The sequence below is a fragment of the Cajanus cajan genome, chromosome 1, assembly GCF_000230855.2.
Source record: "Cajanus cajan strain Asha chromosome 1, NIPB_CcT2T_4, whole genome shotgun sequence".
Lineage (NCBI taxonomy): Eukaryota > Viridiplantae > Streptophyta > Magnoliopsida > Fabales > Fabaceae > Cajanus > Cajanus cajan.
Window position 1 is genome coordinate 76237361 of NC_138517.1, and position 16995 is coordinate 76254355.

A 16995-nucleotide genomic window follows, 5' to 3' on the forward strand; every position below is an offset into this window, starting at 1 on the left:
AACAAGACTCTATGCATTATTATATAACATTATCACATCATTTCCACTGTCAACTAATTTCATATATATCATATAATCATCCATTGTTCTCATCAAGGAAATTAACACTTCAACTATATCAATTAAATATTAACAATCAATGGCACAAGGGATCACATCATCTTTATCACTCATATATCATGAGAAAATGCAATACACTCTGCAACATAGCACTTGATGGCACGTATTGTGCCCAACATTCGACCACCAGAAAGCCTCGTTGCTCTTGAGTTGAGTAGTGCCCAACATGACAAGGGTTACACCCGACGGGAGCACCATAGGGAAGCCCTTGGAGCTCTCATGCTTGATGAGGGTCATTTCATGCCCAACATGTGCGACCTTAAGAACAACCTTTACTCTCAGCCTTGACGACGCCTAACGAGCCCAAAGTGGCACTCGGCTTCGTATCAAAAACTTTAATTCTAAAGAAAATGTGAATTATTAACACCATACAACAATCATCCAAATTATAATTCAATTGGCAAAAGTGTTTTAAAAGGCAAACAATGCATACATCAATTACATACTCTTCTTAACTACTAACACATAACCATCATATCCCCCTAGGGTTCTCATAAGAACTCATAGGCTATCTAAAATACACAATTACAAACCAAATCATAAAATTAGAGTCATAAACAACTACATAACATCATTTAACACATTAAAAAGCAACAGAGAAGACAAAGACACATTTTTGGGGAAATCCTTCACATGCAACACATACAATAGAGACATGATTGGGAGTCAATCCCAATACTTAGCATACAACCCATGCCTAGAGTGAGATTACTCACTCCCATTTACCTTGATGAGCATTAGAAGACGAACATGAATTTCTAGAGTGATTTTGATGGAAGGTGGCTTAGTTCCATGCACGCCCTTGATCTTGGTTCAACAAGGAGACTCCAACATGATGGAAGAATGGTGGTGATGTTGGCGGAAGCACAAAAGAGGATGGTTTGCTCAAGGTTGTTTCATCCAAGTGTAGGATGAAACCTATGTAGGGTTTTGCTCTCTTAGGGTGGAGATGGGAGGAGGTTAGCTAAAGGCAACCTAGAAACTAGGGAAGAGTGGGTGTTTAGGGTGGTGGTGGTCACGCTCAAGGGGAGGAAGGTGTTTGGTGGGGGTGTTGCTCCTTTTGGCTAGCTCACTTCACTAAGGAGGGTGAAGGCCAACCAAGGAAGGCCAAGCTCAACTCACTCATGGTGGTTAGGGAGGAGGAGAAAGGAGGGGTCGTGGAGTTCCTAGAGACTATGGAAGAGAAGTTGAGGCAAAAATGCACACTCAAATTCAATATGATCCAAAGTATGTACAAGGTGATAGGCTAGGGTATAAATAGGAGTGCTAGCATCTAGGGTTTCATTTGGTGTTGCATTGGCCGAAATTCACCAAGCCAAATGCACACTAAATGAGATGCAAATTAACCCTAGATGCTACTTGGTGGCCAAGTTTGGCATCTAAGGGTTTAGGTTGGCTACAACAAGATGCATGATAAGTCTATGCACCTTGGCCCTCCAATTGGGCCTAAGCCTACCTAACACCAAAAATGTCCAAACAATGCCACTAAGTGTGCGTCACCCTCCTAATGGTCACGCCTAGCCCATTTGAATTTAACCTAAGCATCTAAACACCCCAAAATACAAGGGTAAAATAGGAAATACAAGTAAAATAGATCCTATGACTAAAATACCCCAAAATACAAGGGTAAAAATGGAAAACAAAATAAATCCTAAACTAATGAAGCTTAGGAGAGTATTAGTACTCTATGATCATGAGGAGAGTGTCCCTTGGTGTGTGAACACCCTCCTCCTCTTCAACCCTCCTAGCCATGGACCTAGTCATGGGGCCCACATGAGTCTTCAAGGATGGTCCTCCATCATCATTTCCCTCGAACTTTGATTCTCCCAAGTTTGAAGCATGCAAACATACATGAAAAAGAAGGAGTCATAAAAGAAAATCGATCAAAATTTTTTTTAAAAAAAAAAACTTAACCCCATAGTTAAAACATATTAACTATAGTTACCAAAAACTTTTCCCTCAATTAATAAAAATAACAATAACATAAAACATTTAATTATAAACCTTATAATATATTTGTATTCATATAAAAAAATAAAATAGTTATTAAAACCAACTCATTTAATTATAACAAAATATTATACTTAATAATTAAGAAAAAATAATTTTATTAAAAAAAATTGGGGTGTTATAATAAATATTATTGATTTGTTCAAAATCATTGTTAATCTCCTTACACATTTTCAATTTTATTCTTATACATGTAATACATTTTTAATTTGATCTATTTATATATATTGTACTCTTAATTTAGTCTACAAGACTAAATTATGAATGAGTTACATTTATAAGAATAGAATTAAAAATACTTAAAGAATGATGATAGAAAACAAATTAATAATAATTGTGTGTATAAAGTTAATTTAATATTTTTTTACATATAAGGATCAAATTGAGAATCAACTATATATATATAAAGACTAAATTATATGTTTAACCAAATTAAAATATTAAATAGATTTTTAAATTGATGATTTATATAACTTATGACTTCATTAATTTGGCTACAAATAATAAATTTAAATATTATTATTGAAATTACTAAATGTAGCATGAAAGCAGATACTTCCCTTTAATTTTTGGTTACCTAAAATTAAAGAAACAAAATGTTTTAAACGAGCTTTTCAAAAATTAAAACCAACCCACATAAGAAAATTTGATTTTTTTATTGACAAGTTTAAAAAAATGTAATTTAAAAAAATCTAACTTTTGGTTACGTTTCTTCTTTCAACTTAGACCGTACATGAAATTAAATAGTACAAATAATAAATTAAATTATTATTAAAATTATTAAGTTGGTCATATTTTTTTATTCATCCAGAAAATATAACTCTTTTATATTGAATCGACTCCTGTAAATGTAGTACTTCCAATAGTGATACTATGTTCAAGACGAAAATTTCACTTGAGATTTTTGTTAATCTAAAATGAAAGATAGTTAATATTTTAAATAGGCATCACAAAAAGTGGATTCTCATATAAGAAAAATTTAAACAATTGTTTAATCGATAATTTTTGTAACTTTTGACTGCATTTGACTATGAATTAGAAAATACAAATAATAAATTTAAATATTGTTATTAATAAAATTAGTAAAATCAAACCACCTGATGTCTTGATTTATTTTTTATTAAAAAAATTATTTAATAGAAGTTTTCATTTGAAAGACAAAATGATCTCATTAAAAATGAAAATCAAAAGTAATTAAGGGGAAAAATATCCCCTTTTATAACTTTATCTATTCTTATAAATTATTGAAACAGGTATAAACTTTCTGAAATTTTCAAAATTTTTAGAATTATATTATTAATATAAAATATTTATCAATTTTATTGATAATTATTTTTGGTTAGAGAACCTAATTAACCATCTTTAACTTCTACAACATTTAATATCTTTAGCAATATAAACCTTAAGCCCTGAACATAAACCACCATAGCTGGCAATGCTCATCTTTGTAACCTCCAAAACAACCAACAAAGGAAATAAAATAAAATAAAGGGGAAAAGGTAGAAACAAAAGTTAGAGGTAGGAGTTGTAACTTGTATGGTACCATCAGGTGCCTAAACTATATTATTTTTTAAGTATTAACAGTTGAGGCTTTTGATTTAAAAAAGTATGTGTCTCTATATTATGAGCTTGTAAGTATGATAGTACCCTCTAGGATGTTATAATAAATCATATTTTTTTTAGAATTATTTATATAACCAAAACCACTATTTCTCAACAAAGGAAAAAAAACTTCACGAAACTACTATAAATTTTGTGAGTTGGTTTGTTGGATTTGACATGTATTCTTTTTGTGATTACTGCAAAATTGATCTATGCATATTTTATGTCATAAATCAAGTATTTTTCATACTATTAATTTTATTTTATATTAACATTATTACCTTTTACGTTACATACGTTCTTAGTTACATATGCATTTATATTTTTTAAATATATTAAATGCATTATTTTATATTATAAAACATTTAATGTTTAAGTTTTTTCAACATTATATATTTATTTTAAATTCATCTTTTCACACTTGCATTGAATATATTTTTTTTTGGTTATTATATTATAGAGGTGATGTATCTACCATCACTGATGACAATTTTATCTTTGCCAAACAACTTGAATTGGCCACCTTTAGGGGTATTTTTTTTCAATCATATTTTTTTCATTTACAAAGACTCAAACTCAAAACCTTGTTGAAGAAATTCAAGTCCAATTCTACATAAAATTGGATGATAATTTAAAGAAGTTGAGTCCATAAGCATAACAACTATACATTGCATAAGGGACACATTATCTCTCTGACCTAAGAATGGATAAAGCTTCCTTATTTTTCTTGAGAAATTAATATACAGTTCAGGATCATCATGTGGGTTTGGTCTTAATTAATCTTTACATAATATTTAATACAAGAAAGAATCAATAAAACTTAATTCACTATAAGAAATATTACATATAGTGACATAAAAAAAGTGTCACTATAAGTACAATATATGTAAGTATATGTCTATTTGACATATAGTTACACACAATTTTAGTGTTAATTTTGAATGAGATTTAACAACATATTTTGTGTGTCACTATAGCCTATACCCACACTTTTTAATAATATACCAACATATATTGTAGTTATTGTGTGGGTAAAAGTAATTTTTAGTGACATGTATAGTATCACATAGGGTGTGTCACTATATATCAATTTTCTTGTAGTGATTACTTGTACATAGAAACGGGTTCGTCCCTTTCCAAGACCATGTAATAACTTTTTTTTCTCTCTCTCATTAAACTTTCTCTCTCTATAATCACATGTATTTTTCTTCTCATTATATAAGTCACACATTCTTCATCTTTTCTATCAACTGCATCTAACTCTCTCTCTATATATATGATAGTATCAATAGAAGTATCACACACTCTCTCTATATATACATAAAGCTCCTTGAGTACGCAACAACTTTTGTTATATATATGTGTATGCCCAAAAACTTTGTCTAAACATACTTTTGTTTTTGTATTTACTCTACAATCATTTCCATTAGTGTTTAACCATCATTACCTTTTTTGTAGGCTATTTTTTATGTGCTTGAAGGTTTTTCTTCCTCTTCCATGGAGGTAACACTGAGAATCTCATCTTTTTCTTTAGTTTTAGCCCTTTTTTTTCCTCTGGTTGTTTGGATTCATCATTTTTTTGCTTGAAAGACATGATTTTAATGTACAAGTGTTCTCCCACTTGGTTTTTGTGCAAATGACTCAAAGAAGAATACTAGCGACACTTGCTTTTTAACACTCTCTGCTATTAATTAGAATTTATTGGAAATCACAAATTTTGGTGGGACTTTTCACTAAATCGGAAGAAAAACTCATTAAATGAGACGCGAGACTCACCAAAGTTTATGATTTCCAAAAAGAAAATAGCTAAGAACAGAGAGCGTCGTTATCGTTCCTGATGACTCAAATCTCTTGGATCGTGTGGATTTTTTTTTAAATTGGGAAAACCTAGTGTCTGTGCCTGTTTGTTTCTTCAAGCTTTTTCTTATTTTGTCTCGACATTTATTTTTAATTTTATTATATTATATTTTATTTTATTTTTATTAGAGTCTAGTTTTGTGTTTGATTGTTGTTTGTTTGAGACGAAGTTCAAATCTTACTACCAAAAATATAACAAAATGTTGTTTAATCTTGTGAAAAATGAAATGTTTATACAACAATAAAAAAAAATACACTGTCTTTGTGGACATGGAAGCCTTGTTGTTCATATATTATTTTGTTTCTCGTGTTTGATCATTACAATAGTTATATTTTATCTCAATTAAAATTTTCCCAAACAATCAAAATTAAGAGAGATTAGGGTTTAAAAAAGTGTACAAAGAGATCAATTCTAGTTCGTTCTCATTCACTTGAGAACTAAATTCAGTACTTAATCAAATTGATTAAGAGTTTTCAATATAATTATAGTCCTCAACAAGTCCTCCGAGAATACCTTTTTTGTCCAATTGTTTTTTGGGAAAGAAATAATCGCTTATTGTTGAGAATTTTTTAAATAGTTAAGAATGATCACATATGTATGGTATTAATTAATCTTTACCTATCATGTAATACAAAAAGAATCAATAAAACTTAATTAATTGTCACTTAAAAATGGGTTTAGGCCATGTAACAATTTCTTCTTTTTCTTAATAAACTTCATCTCTCTAAAATCATATAATATTATTCTTCTCATTAAATAGGTTATATTTTTCATTTTTTTTCCATGCTTTACGTTTCTTTCTTTCTTTCTCTCTTTCCCCCTCCCTCTTTCTCTCATTCACACACACACTACATCCTATTTTCTCTCACTACATCATAGTCCCCCCCCAATTCAACCTTTGTGCCATGAAACCTTAGATTCCTCAACAAAGGTACCTCTCTCTCCCGCCCGCCCCCCCCCCCTTCTCTCTTTGTGTGTGTGTACATAAAAAGTTACATGTGTATATACTTAACTTTGTTATACACACACACAACTATTTTCATAGATGGTTTTGTTGTAAATGACTCCAATTTCGTTGGATCATGTTGGACTTTTTTTATTAACAGGGAAAACCCAAAGTAAGATCTTGCTTGTAATTTCTTTGTGCTTTTCGTTTTTGTTGACTTAATATTTAGTGATTTTTTTTATCTTTATTTTATTGATTGTTGCTAGAGTCTAGTTTTGGATTTGAGAGTTGTTTGTTTGAGATCAAGTTCAAATTTCATCACCAAAAGAGTAACAAGATGTTGTTTAATTAATGTACTAGTATATATTTGAGAAAATATATATTTCCCAATATTTTTTAAAAATTTATTTTTTTAATTGATAGGTTGGTATGATTCAAATTCGGATGGGTGAACAATACCAAGCTGAAATTCCTTCTTTAGTGTCAAGTTCTGAGTATTCTTGGTTCCCAAAGAATCCACATAATGCAAGCGACACTTGGAGTGAAATAGAAAAAACAAGTTTCTTACTTGGCTTGTATATATTTGGGAAGGACCTAAATGAAGTGAAAAGATTTGTTGGCAATAAGACAATGGGGGATATACAAGCATTTTACTATGGGACATTTTACAAGTCTGACAAATATCAAAAATGGTATGCATATAAGAAAACAAAAAGAAAAGGCGACAAAAATGCACCAAAATTTTTCACAAGACAAAGGCAACAAGCGCTTTTATATCGTTTATTACCAATTGTAACTGAGGAATGCTACAATAATTTACTTAAGGTATTTACTTCAATTCTTCCCAAGTTTATATGCATTTTTAATTCTATCATTTCATGGCACCAATAACTTTTGTAAATCCATGCTCACATGGACCATGTTGTTATTTACTAGGATATATTGCTTTTGCCTCAATACCTTTACACGCCAAATTAACAATTGACAAAGCATGCAATGCCTTTATTCATCTCTCACCATTTTTTCTAACTTTATGTTTGTTAACAATAAGGTCACCACATTTGAGGTGGTGTTTGCTTTAGTATCTGTTGGGCCATCACAATTTTCTTAAAGAGGCACCTTTATATATTAAGGGAGAAAGGTGTTTATAAACTACCATTATCCTCTACTCCTAAATGATGCAAGATTATTTAGCCTATTGAAACAACCCCATGATCAAGACTAAGGGGTAAGAGTGGCTTCAATCTCTTCTAGTGCTAATGTTTCAACCTTAAGTTTGTTATCAATGTTAGAGTCACTACAACCAAGATATTGTATGCTTTGGCGCATGTTGAGTTGTCATAATATTACAATGTTATGGTCACTGCATCTAAGATATTGTATGCTTTGACATTCTATAAGTTGTCAAAGTATTATCCTAAAAAGGTGTTTTGATAAGTTAAGGGATAAGGGTGTTTATAAAATACTTTGGACCATGACTCCTAGGAGACATGAGACTTTTTAACATACCAAAACATCCTTGCTCATTCGTCATGGGTTGGACTTTTCAATACATTGTTGGATAGAAATGGCTAGGAAAAAAGACATCTTTCCTCCACCCAAATAGTAGAAAAAAAATGATTTTGATGAGGGTGTTTATTCTTAAATAAATATCACCTTTAAAAAACGTAATGATTTTGATTAATGTTAAAGATTACCTTCTTACCTTTTATTGACTTCTTTTTGCAAATAATATGTCTTATTTTCAGTTAGAATCCTATCTTTATGGCCATATGCATCTTTAAAAAACCTAGAATGTCATAAAATAATATTTTTGTTCATGTTTGATATATTAATTCAAGTTGTTAAATAACATTGATTTATTGATGTTGGTGGCTAAATATTATGCCAAGTGGTTAAAAAATGGAAAGCTTGAATTATAATCTTTTCCATTTTCCTACTATATATGTCTGCTACAAGAAAATATTGATTAATTCATTATGGAAAGTGTTAACACTAGAACTACATTAAATTGCATGATAGGTATCCAAGACATTTGCAGAGGAAAAGATGACTCTTAAAGATTATGTTTCAAATTTAAAGGTTTTAGTTGGGCGTAATGCTCTTGTTGAGGCAGTTGGGATTGGTACAGAAAAAGATCTTACAGTTCATGCTACATATTATGGGAAATACACTCATGCACAATTTCCCTTGTGCCCAGAAACACCATTAAGCAAGGGCTATGATAGGCTTTCAGTTGCAGAAATAATACACATTCTCAAAGGCAATTTAAGATTAAGTAAAGCTCGATCACATGATCTCTTTTGGGAAGCTGTTTGGCCACGTTTACTTGCTAAAGGATGGCACTCTGAGCATTCGGGTGGCAATAATGATGTTGTTGCTTCTAAGAAGCATTTGCTTTTCTTTATCCCAGAAGTTAATGAGTTTTCAAGGACATTGGTGAAAGGCACTCACTTTTTTGATTCTATTCCCGATATCCTCAATAAAGTGGCTTCATACCCTGACCTAATTGAGCTCCAAACAATTCAGAGTGTGGAACCTGATAGCATAAGTGTTGTAGTTCCTACTGAGGCAAAAAGATGTAAGACATCAAACATCAGTGGTTGTGCAGAGAGGAATTTCAACACAGGACATCAAATGCATCAACCTGACATGGTCACCTTGAGGAGAAGCACAAGAACCACACAACCAACTATAAGGTTGTTGGAATCTTTTGCCTTTGATCATACAGAGATAAAGGAAAAGTAGAAAGGTAATGATTTTCTCCCTAAAAAGAAAATTTGACAAAACCTTTCTAATGTATACATCTTAAAATGGTTTGAGACTTTTGTTGAAACTTAAGATATCATATGACATGAAGATAGTAACCTATTTAGTCATTAAATTAGTACATCATACAAGTTTTGAAGAATGTTAATATGAATGCAAAGTCATTGTAAGAGAAGCTTCATCAATCTTCCTTGCTCCGAGCTTGAAGCTTTACGCTTTGTTCTCATTTTAGTTACATTACAATTATCCATTCCCTACTAAGGTGTCATTTTATTTTGATGTATACATCTTTTATAACTTTTGTTAATTTTATAATGAAATTTCATAAGTTATTATCAATATTATTGGTATGAAAATATATATCAAAATGTTTAAAATTTTTTTTATTTATATATAATTATAAATGTTATTTTAACTCTATTGGTCTTTGATATTGTTCACAATTATTTAAATTGTCGTAAAAAAATACTTATCATACATTATTGAAGTAATTAATATTTTTCGACATTTGAATTTAATATTTTCATTTATGATAATTTATTTAAATTTTATTATCTATTATTATGATGAATATGTCAATTAATATTAATCGTAGGTTATATGTTAATCAATAGATTTTTTTAATCAATGAAAAAATTGCAAAAGTGACAATTGTAATAATACTATTTTCATATATTTTTTATTTGATTATAGGATTATTTTATGTTATATGTTGTTGTTTAGGAAAGGTCTAAGGACTAGAAAACTCATAGGCAAAGGTGTAGATTTGTAGTTTGAGAAAATGTTGAAGTTGGTCATGTGAGGTTTGAGGTATAAATACAAAAATGAAAACTATAACATCATAAGTTTTATTTTCAAGTTTCTAGAGAGATAAACTAAAGAAAGGGACTCTAAGAATTCATGAATCCTCTTCAACTTCTGATAGTCTCACGAGTCGAGATTAACTTTTGCATGATGATGCATGGTGCAACTTGGCACATAGTTGTGATATATGCAAGTTAATGCATTTAGTGTTGTGTTGTGGTTGTGCATTGATATTTGATGTGAGATTTTAATGTTGTAAGCATTGTGACTCAAAGCTATGTGATTGTTTATATTCATGTTGTAAGCACTTCCATGTTTTTATATCATGTTTCCTTTATACATCAAGCTTACTCCATTATTCTGTGTGTTGCATGCAATTATCATGTCCTTGACAAGGGAGCAAATCAGGTATAGCTTGAGGATGGTAGCATGGAGTTGTTGGTGACCATTTATAGATGGTTGGAGCTTGAGATCGTTGATCTGTAAACTTGTGTATAGTAGTTAAACGAGCATAAGTTTATGTTTTCTATTGTTGGACATATATATTTGTATACTTTGGGACGTGTAACCCCATAAGGGGATTTCTTTTTACTGTTGGATGATTGGGAACTATTACTTTTTTTATATTTTGTTTCAGTTGATAGTTGAGATCTCATCTATATATAGGTCTTGCATATGCATGATATCGATGTTTTGTTTGCATGAAAACCAATGGCAGAAGATTTATCTTTCTGATATGATGTTGTGTTATTGTAATGTTATGTTGTTATACCAGTGTTCAATTGTCCAATCGTTACATATACAAAAGGGATTTACACTCTACTAGGCCCACACTTAAATCCTTACCAATCCACTCAATTACAATCCCCCAAACACACATTTTCTATAAATCCTTTTTAATCCCTCCCCATCCTCTCAAATCCCCAATAAATCAACTTTCCCACATTGTTTTGGTGTGTTTGGGAAGAGTGAATTGACACAAAATGAAGAGAGAGAGAGGGGGGAGGGAGAGAAAAAGAAAGAAAGAAAGGATTTGTAGCTAATTTAAAAAAGTGAGTTGTTTGGGGAGGGGAAGTGTGAGGATTTGATGGTAGGTAAGTGTGAGTCCCATGCCAAAAAAGTATCTACTAAAATGAGGTGATTGAATGAAATTTCTAAAAAATGTCAAAAACATTGTTTATTCATCGCTCTTTTCTTCACCTCATTCGACCAAAAATACTTGACATAATTGATTATATATCATAATATATTATGTTAATTATTAAATATTATTATAATTAATTATGATAAACAACTACTCTTTTCAGTCTTTATTATAAGACACAATTTGGAAAGAATTATTAGTTTTTTTTATAAGGCACTTTACAATTTTTATAAAGCATTAATTATTTTTTTTACTCCTATTAAAGATTGTAAGAGTGTGTGCTTTTCTCTAACACACATTTTAGACTTTTCGATTGTTATTTACTCCCTCCATTTTTTATTCATAGTCGTTTAAGGTTTTGCACGGGACTTAAGGAAATGATTGATATTTTAGTTTTCAAAAACATTTATTACTTACTTTCCTATTCTACCCTCTATTTTTTATAGTATTTCGTTGGAAACATATTACCCTTTTAAATGCAACATTAACTTCACATAGGTGGTTGGAGAAAAAATAGGTAGACATTAGAAATAAATAGACACATTGTTTAGTAAACATACATTAATTATCAAGGGTAAAAATGAGAAGAAAAAAAATTAATAAGTCATTGATTTTAGTAAAATGACAATGAAAAAAAAAATAACAAATTCTGACAAAACGACTATGAATAAAAAATGGAGGGAGTATTAGTTTTATTGGTACTAGTGCATAAGCCTTTATATGGAGTAATATTTTCATCTCATGAAAATTTAGTGATAAGTGAGAAGGATAAAATTAACAAATCAACTAACATAACTACTTATAATGGTATGTATGATTCAATTAAAAGTGTAGTATAAGAAAGATTGGAGGGAATATATAATTTATATTAATTTTTTAAAGTAAATATAACAAAGACAAAATAAATACCAATTTTTAATTTCCCCTTTGTTGATTTCTACATTTCTTAAGACATATTTACCCTTTAATAACTATAACTTTTCTTTATTTGTCATCCTACATTATCTCCTCTAATAATCACAACTCTACTTTAAATAAGGTTATTATTTCCATGCATTTTTTGATTAACATGTTTTGGTGACTCATGTGCATTGGACGAATAGAATGTGACCATATGTCCACCTTTGTCACATCAATTATAGAGGGTAATTTTTTAAATATTTCTCTCAACTCTCATGGATTTATGTGCAAGTTTTGATATATATATATATATATATATATATATATATATATATATTATTTCTTAAGGATAAATTTTTTATTATAATTTATTTACCTACAAGTTGGGTCGTGATTTTTCATAGGTTTAGGGTTATTTTTTTTTCATGGGTCATGATTTTTCTCATGGGTTATTAGGTCAATTTTTTTCATGGGTAATTTTCAACCCTTTTCCTCTAACAAATAAATGTTTCTTAAAGAAAGTGAAATAGGATCTAACAGCCTTAAGCAACGATGTGTTTATGTTGGAACTCCTTTACTATCTTCACCAAATTGAATAGGACAAGAGAATGACAAATGCTTCAATCAACACAAATGAAATAAGAATGCATTCAATAAAGTTTTTCCATGTTACAAGAAGCTATAATTTTGTGGTGATTACCGTTAAAAAAATAACCAAAAACAAAATAAAGTGAAATGGAAATACATCCAATTCAAATTCACACTCATTGAAATCATAGTTAATCAAATTAAAGTAACAACAATTGACATAAGAACATGGTTTAGAATTCTCTTTGGACTCATTTGTAATGTTAACAAACACAAAAGAACTTCAAAGTCATGTATTTCTAGGGGTGTGCATGGTTTGGTTTTTCCAAAAAACCACATTGAACCGAACCACACCATTTTATTAAATTGAACTAGTTTATAAACTATTTGAACCACTTTAATAAATCGGTTTAAAACTAAATTATTTTAATAAACAGATTTATAATCAGTATAAAATCAGTTTCAAAACCAAACCAGTTTTTAAAATTGATTTTAAGAAATAAACTAATTTTAACCAATTTTAAAAAATGTACCAGTTTTAAAAATTAATTTTCCTGTATTTTTTCTTCTATAAAAACATCAGAAACTAGTTTATTGACTTTTCTTATATTAAACCGATTTCAAAACCTATATTTTTTTCTGCTAAAAAAAATACAATTGCAAAACTATCATAATATAGTACAAGTGCAGTATTATAGTTCTACTAATTGGTATTTCCTGTTTAGAGTTCACTAAATTCGTAATACAATTGTAAAACTATCGTACACTACAAAAAAAAATTGCACGAAATAGAGGCTCTCTTAGTTTCTAGATTATTTGCTAAAAATTTTGCCCAAAAGAATTTATTTTAAAATCCTGGTATCTTTACTAAACATATAGACAAGAACTGTCCAATTGAGAATGAGTATGACGTGGAGGTGCAATTGTGCGAGACGAGATCGATTGTGAATTTATTATATCTCCGTGACAGTATAAACCAAATCCTTTTTGAGTGAACCGACCCTCTTAAAAAATAGGTTCGATCTTTAAAATTATATTTAAAAATATATATCTAGTTCATTTTTTTTTACAATTGGTTCTAGTTTTTTTTAAAATGGTTCAGTCTGGTTTTAAATTCAGTTCGATTCTTTTGGTTTTTTGAACACCCCTATGTATTTCCTCAATTTAAATGTAACAAACATGGAAGTCAAGAATTTAGTATGAAAATAAGAAGGAATAATAACTTGGGAGAATCAAGATGGGGTTCAAAAGGGAGCATAGGGAAAAAAGAACGAACTCACCTATTTTTAGGATTTTCACAATTAGTGAAGATGTGAGTGAACATGTGCTTCATAGTGAACATTTGTTCTTTTCAAATCAATGAAAATAATGAAGGAGTTTCAGCACAAGGACATTGTTGCTCAAGGCCATTATATCCTATTTCAGTTTCTTCTAGAATGATTTCTCCAATAGAGGAGAAGGGTTAAAAAAACCATGACTCAAATTGTAAGTAAATAACTTATGGTAAAAAAATTTAATCCTTAGGAGTTGAAAGTAATATTTAAGAAATTACCTTCTATAATTGATGTGACAAAGGTAGACCAATGACTACATTTTATTATTTTAACACACATAAACATCAAAATATATTAATCAAAACATGCATGGAAGTAATAGCTTTAAATAAACCCACTTTTAATGTGTTATCACAAAAATTTAAGTGGACTCAACTCTCTTTGTAATTTTAATTGTTGTAATACTTGTTGACATTTCTTCGACCATGACCTCATAGTGAAAAACGTGAAATTGTTGCATGATAACAAGGTCTTGGACTCACATTTACTTTATACTATGCAGAAGTCCATCTTTTCTTTTGTCTTATGACATGAAGAAGGACGTTGAAGAAGTTAAAGAAATAGGGTTTGAAACTTCCAAGTGTAAGTTCATGATAGTGTTGCTAGCCAAAAGGGTCATTTTGAAAAGACGTGAAAGTTGAGGCCTTTAAGAGATGGGGTTTGTCAGAAAAGATGGTTCTTGACGCATTCAGGAAGCAACCCTCTATTTATGTTATCATCCAAGGATAAAATTAATAGGGTAATGAGATTTTGGGTTGATCAATATGGTTGGGACTCTTTCACCCTTACCAAGAGGCTAAAGATGTTTGGGTTTAGTTTGGTGAAAATGGTCATTCCTATGGCTTTTGTTGTGTAGTGTTTGATTGCCAACGATTTGAGAGAAAAGAGCACCAACTTGTTAACCCCATTTTTTATTTCTGATAAGTTATTTCTTGAAATATAAACTATTTTGAGGAGGAAAATGATTAACTGTTAAAGTTGTACAAGGAAAAATGAATGTCCAATCAAACAAGGAAGATTGTGAATGTGTTTAAATACCCATTATCACATATTTCAATTCATTCAAATAGAAAAGCATGGATCTAGGTGGATTAGCATACTTTTGTAATGGTGAAATGGAAAACCAAACATGGACTATGTAGTGTACTGAAGCTATCAAATGGTTAACTTGTGAGTTCAAATTTTGTGTATTCAACCTTATGTTTTTTCATCCTATTAAAGTACTTGTCATTTGTTGTATAATTTGCAGCTAATTTAACTGAGTTGTTTCTTTTTCTAGTTTTGAACTCTTGTGGATTGTTGCAATTCCCACTATAGTTGTGAATTATGATGTACATCACTACTCGATGCTTTATAAATGACTGGAGCACAAGTATAAATTCTTTAATATATGATGCTTATTTCTAACCTTGATTAACTTGCATGTTGCTATTGTTGTCTTTGTAACAAATATATATTCACCAATTTTGATTTTTGAGTATGTATTTGGGAAGATTCTTTGGTTGGTATTAATGGCTAGTAAATTGGCTTGTGACTTGTCAAATATTTTTAAGGATTTATTTTTTGGTCATTTAGCTTAGATATAAAGGGCAGATTTGCAAGATTACCAAATCTCCTTCAATTATTGTTGAATTTAAAATATATCATGGTCCATGTCTCATTTATTCTTTGTTGGCAGAATGTCAACTTAAGGCAAAACTTGAGTATTTGAATAGTTATTTCTGAGATGTTTAACAGGGATATATGTGTGATAGCTTCTAAGTGCATCATTTTTTTCCTTGTAGAAAAGTTTTCTTTTGTAGCTTGTATGGTTGTGTGAGATAGATAAGTGTTGCTAAGAAGAAATTAACTAAGAATCAATAGCTTAGTGCCTGTTTTTGTTTTGCAATTTTTTCACTGGGTTTATTAAGTCAAAATACGATATTGGATTCCTTAAGTTTTAATGATAACAAACGAAAGAATTTCTTTTAAACAAAATGAATTATCTGTAAAATATTTTATATCAGACAAAGTGTAAAATGTATATCAACTGTAAGATGAAGAGAATCAGATGAAGCATACAATCAATCTCATTATGCATTAAACGTATACTTTTAAGTGAGACTAACAATAAATTTCAATAAATGATTTATTCCTTAACAGATTGAATAAGAAGTTGTCTTGGAACTCTCAAAATTTTTAAAGAAAGAAAAGTAAAATTATTCGTCAGAAGTAAGAGGAAAAATCTCGGATATCATGGAAAAAAAAAAGGCTCTACAAGAACTGCTATGCACTAAAATTACTTATGTTATGCCTATTTAGAAAGAAAAGATGATAAGCAGCCTGCTAGATCAAATAAAAGATACACGTTTTATTGAAAAGCATTGCATGCTTGCATTAAATGAAGCAATGATTATCTTTCTCCTTTAGGATCAATAATGAAGACAGATGAAGCAACTCATGAAGCAACTTATGAGTTCAACCCAAATTGCCGCAATGGTCATCTTCTTTGAAGCTACTATATAAGGATCAAGCCTTCAAGAAAGAACATAGAGAAACATAGAGCAGAAACTCGCATACAAAGAAACATTCACTATGAATTCTGTATATATTTCTTCATAGATTACTTGTACTTTCATTGTTGGTTGTAACATGTCTAGAAGAGATGAAGCAACCTTATAATCCTTTGTAACCTTTGTTGAAAGGGTTGAGCCTAAAGAGACTTGTTTGAAAGAATACTTGGTACTAAGTCTGGAGAGGCTTGTTGTTCAAAGAATACTTAGGTAATTGTTTCAACAAGCAAGTCAAAGACTACTTAAGATTGAGCCAGAAGTGACTTATTGAAAGAATACTTGTATCTTGTCTAAAAGATAGTAGAACTCAATATGGTTGAATTGAGAACTAGATGTAATCTCGATGGTTGAGATGAACGAGTATAAAA

General features: G+C 30.1%; 1 protein-coding gene across 1 annotated transcript; it reads left to right on the top strand.

Moving 5' to 3' along the window:
* Positions 1-6384: 6384 nt before the first annotated feature.
* LOC109804464 (uncharacterized) lies at positions 6385-10913 on the top strand. The gene is made up of 3 exons (XM_083062861.1): positions 6385-7361; positions 8559-9288; positions 10506-10913. The coding sequence occupies exons 1-2, from the start codon at positions 6966-6968 to the stop codon at positions 9282-9284; spliced, it is 1122 nt and encodes a 373-aa protein (XP_082918987.1). The 5' UTR covers positions 6385-6965; the 3' UTR covers positions 9285-9288; positions 10506-10913.
* The last annotated feature ends 6082 nt before the right edge of the window (positions 10914-16995 follow it).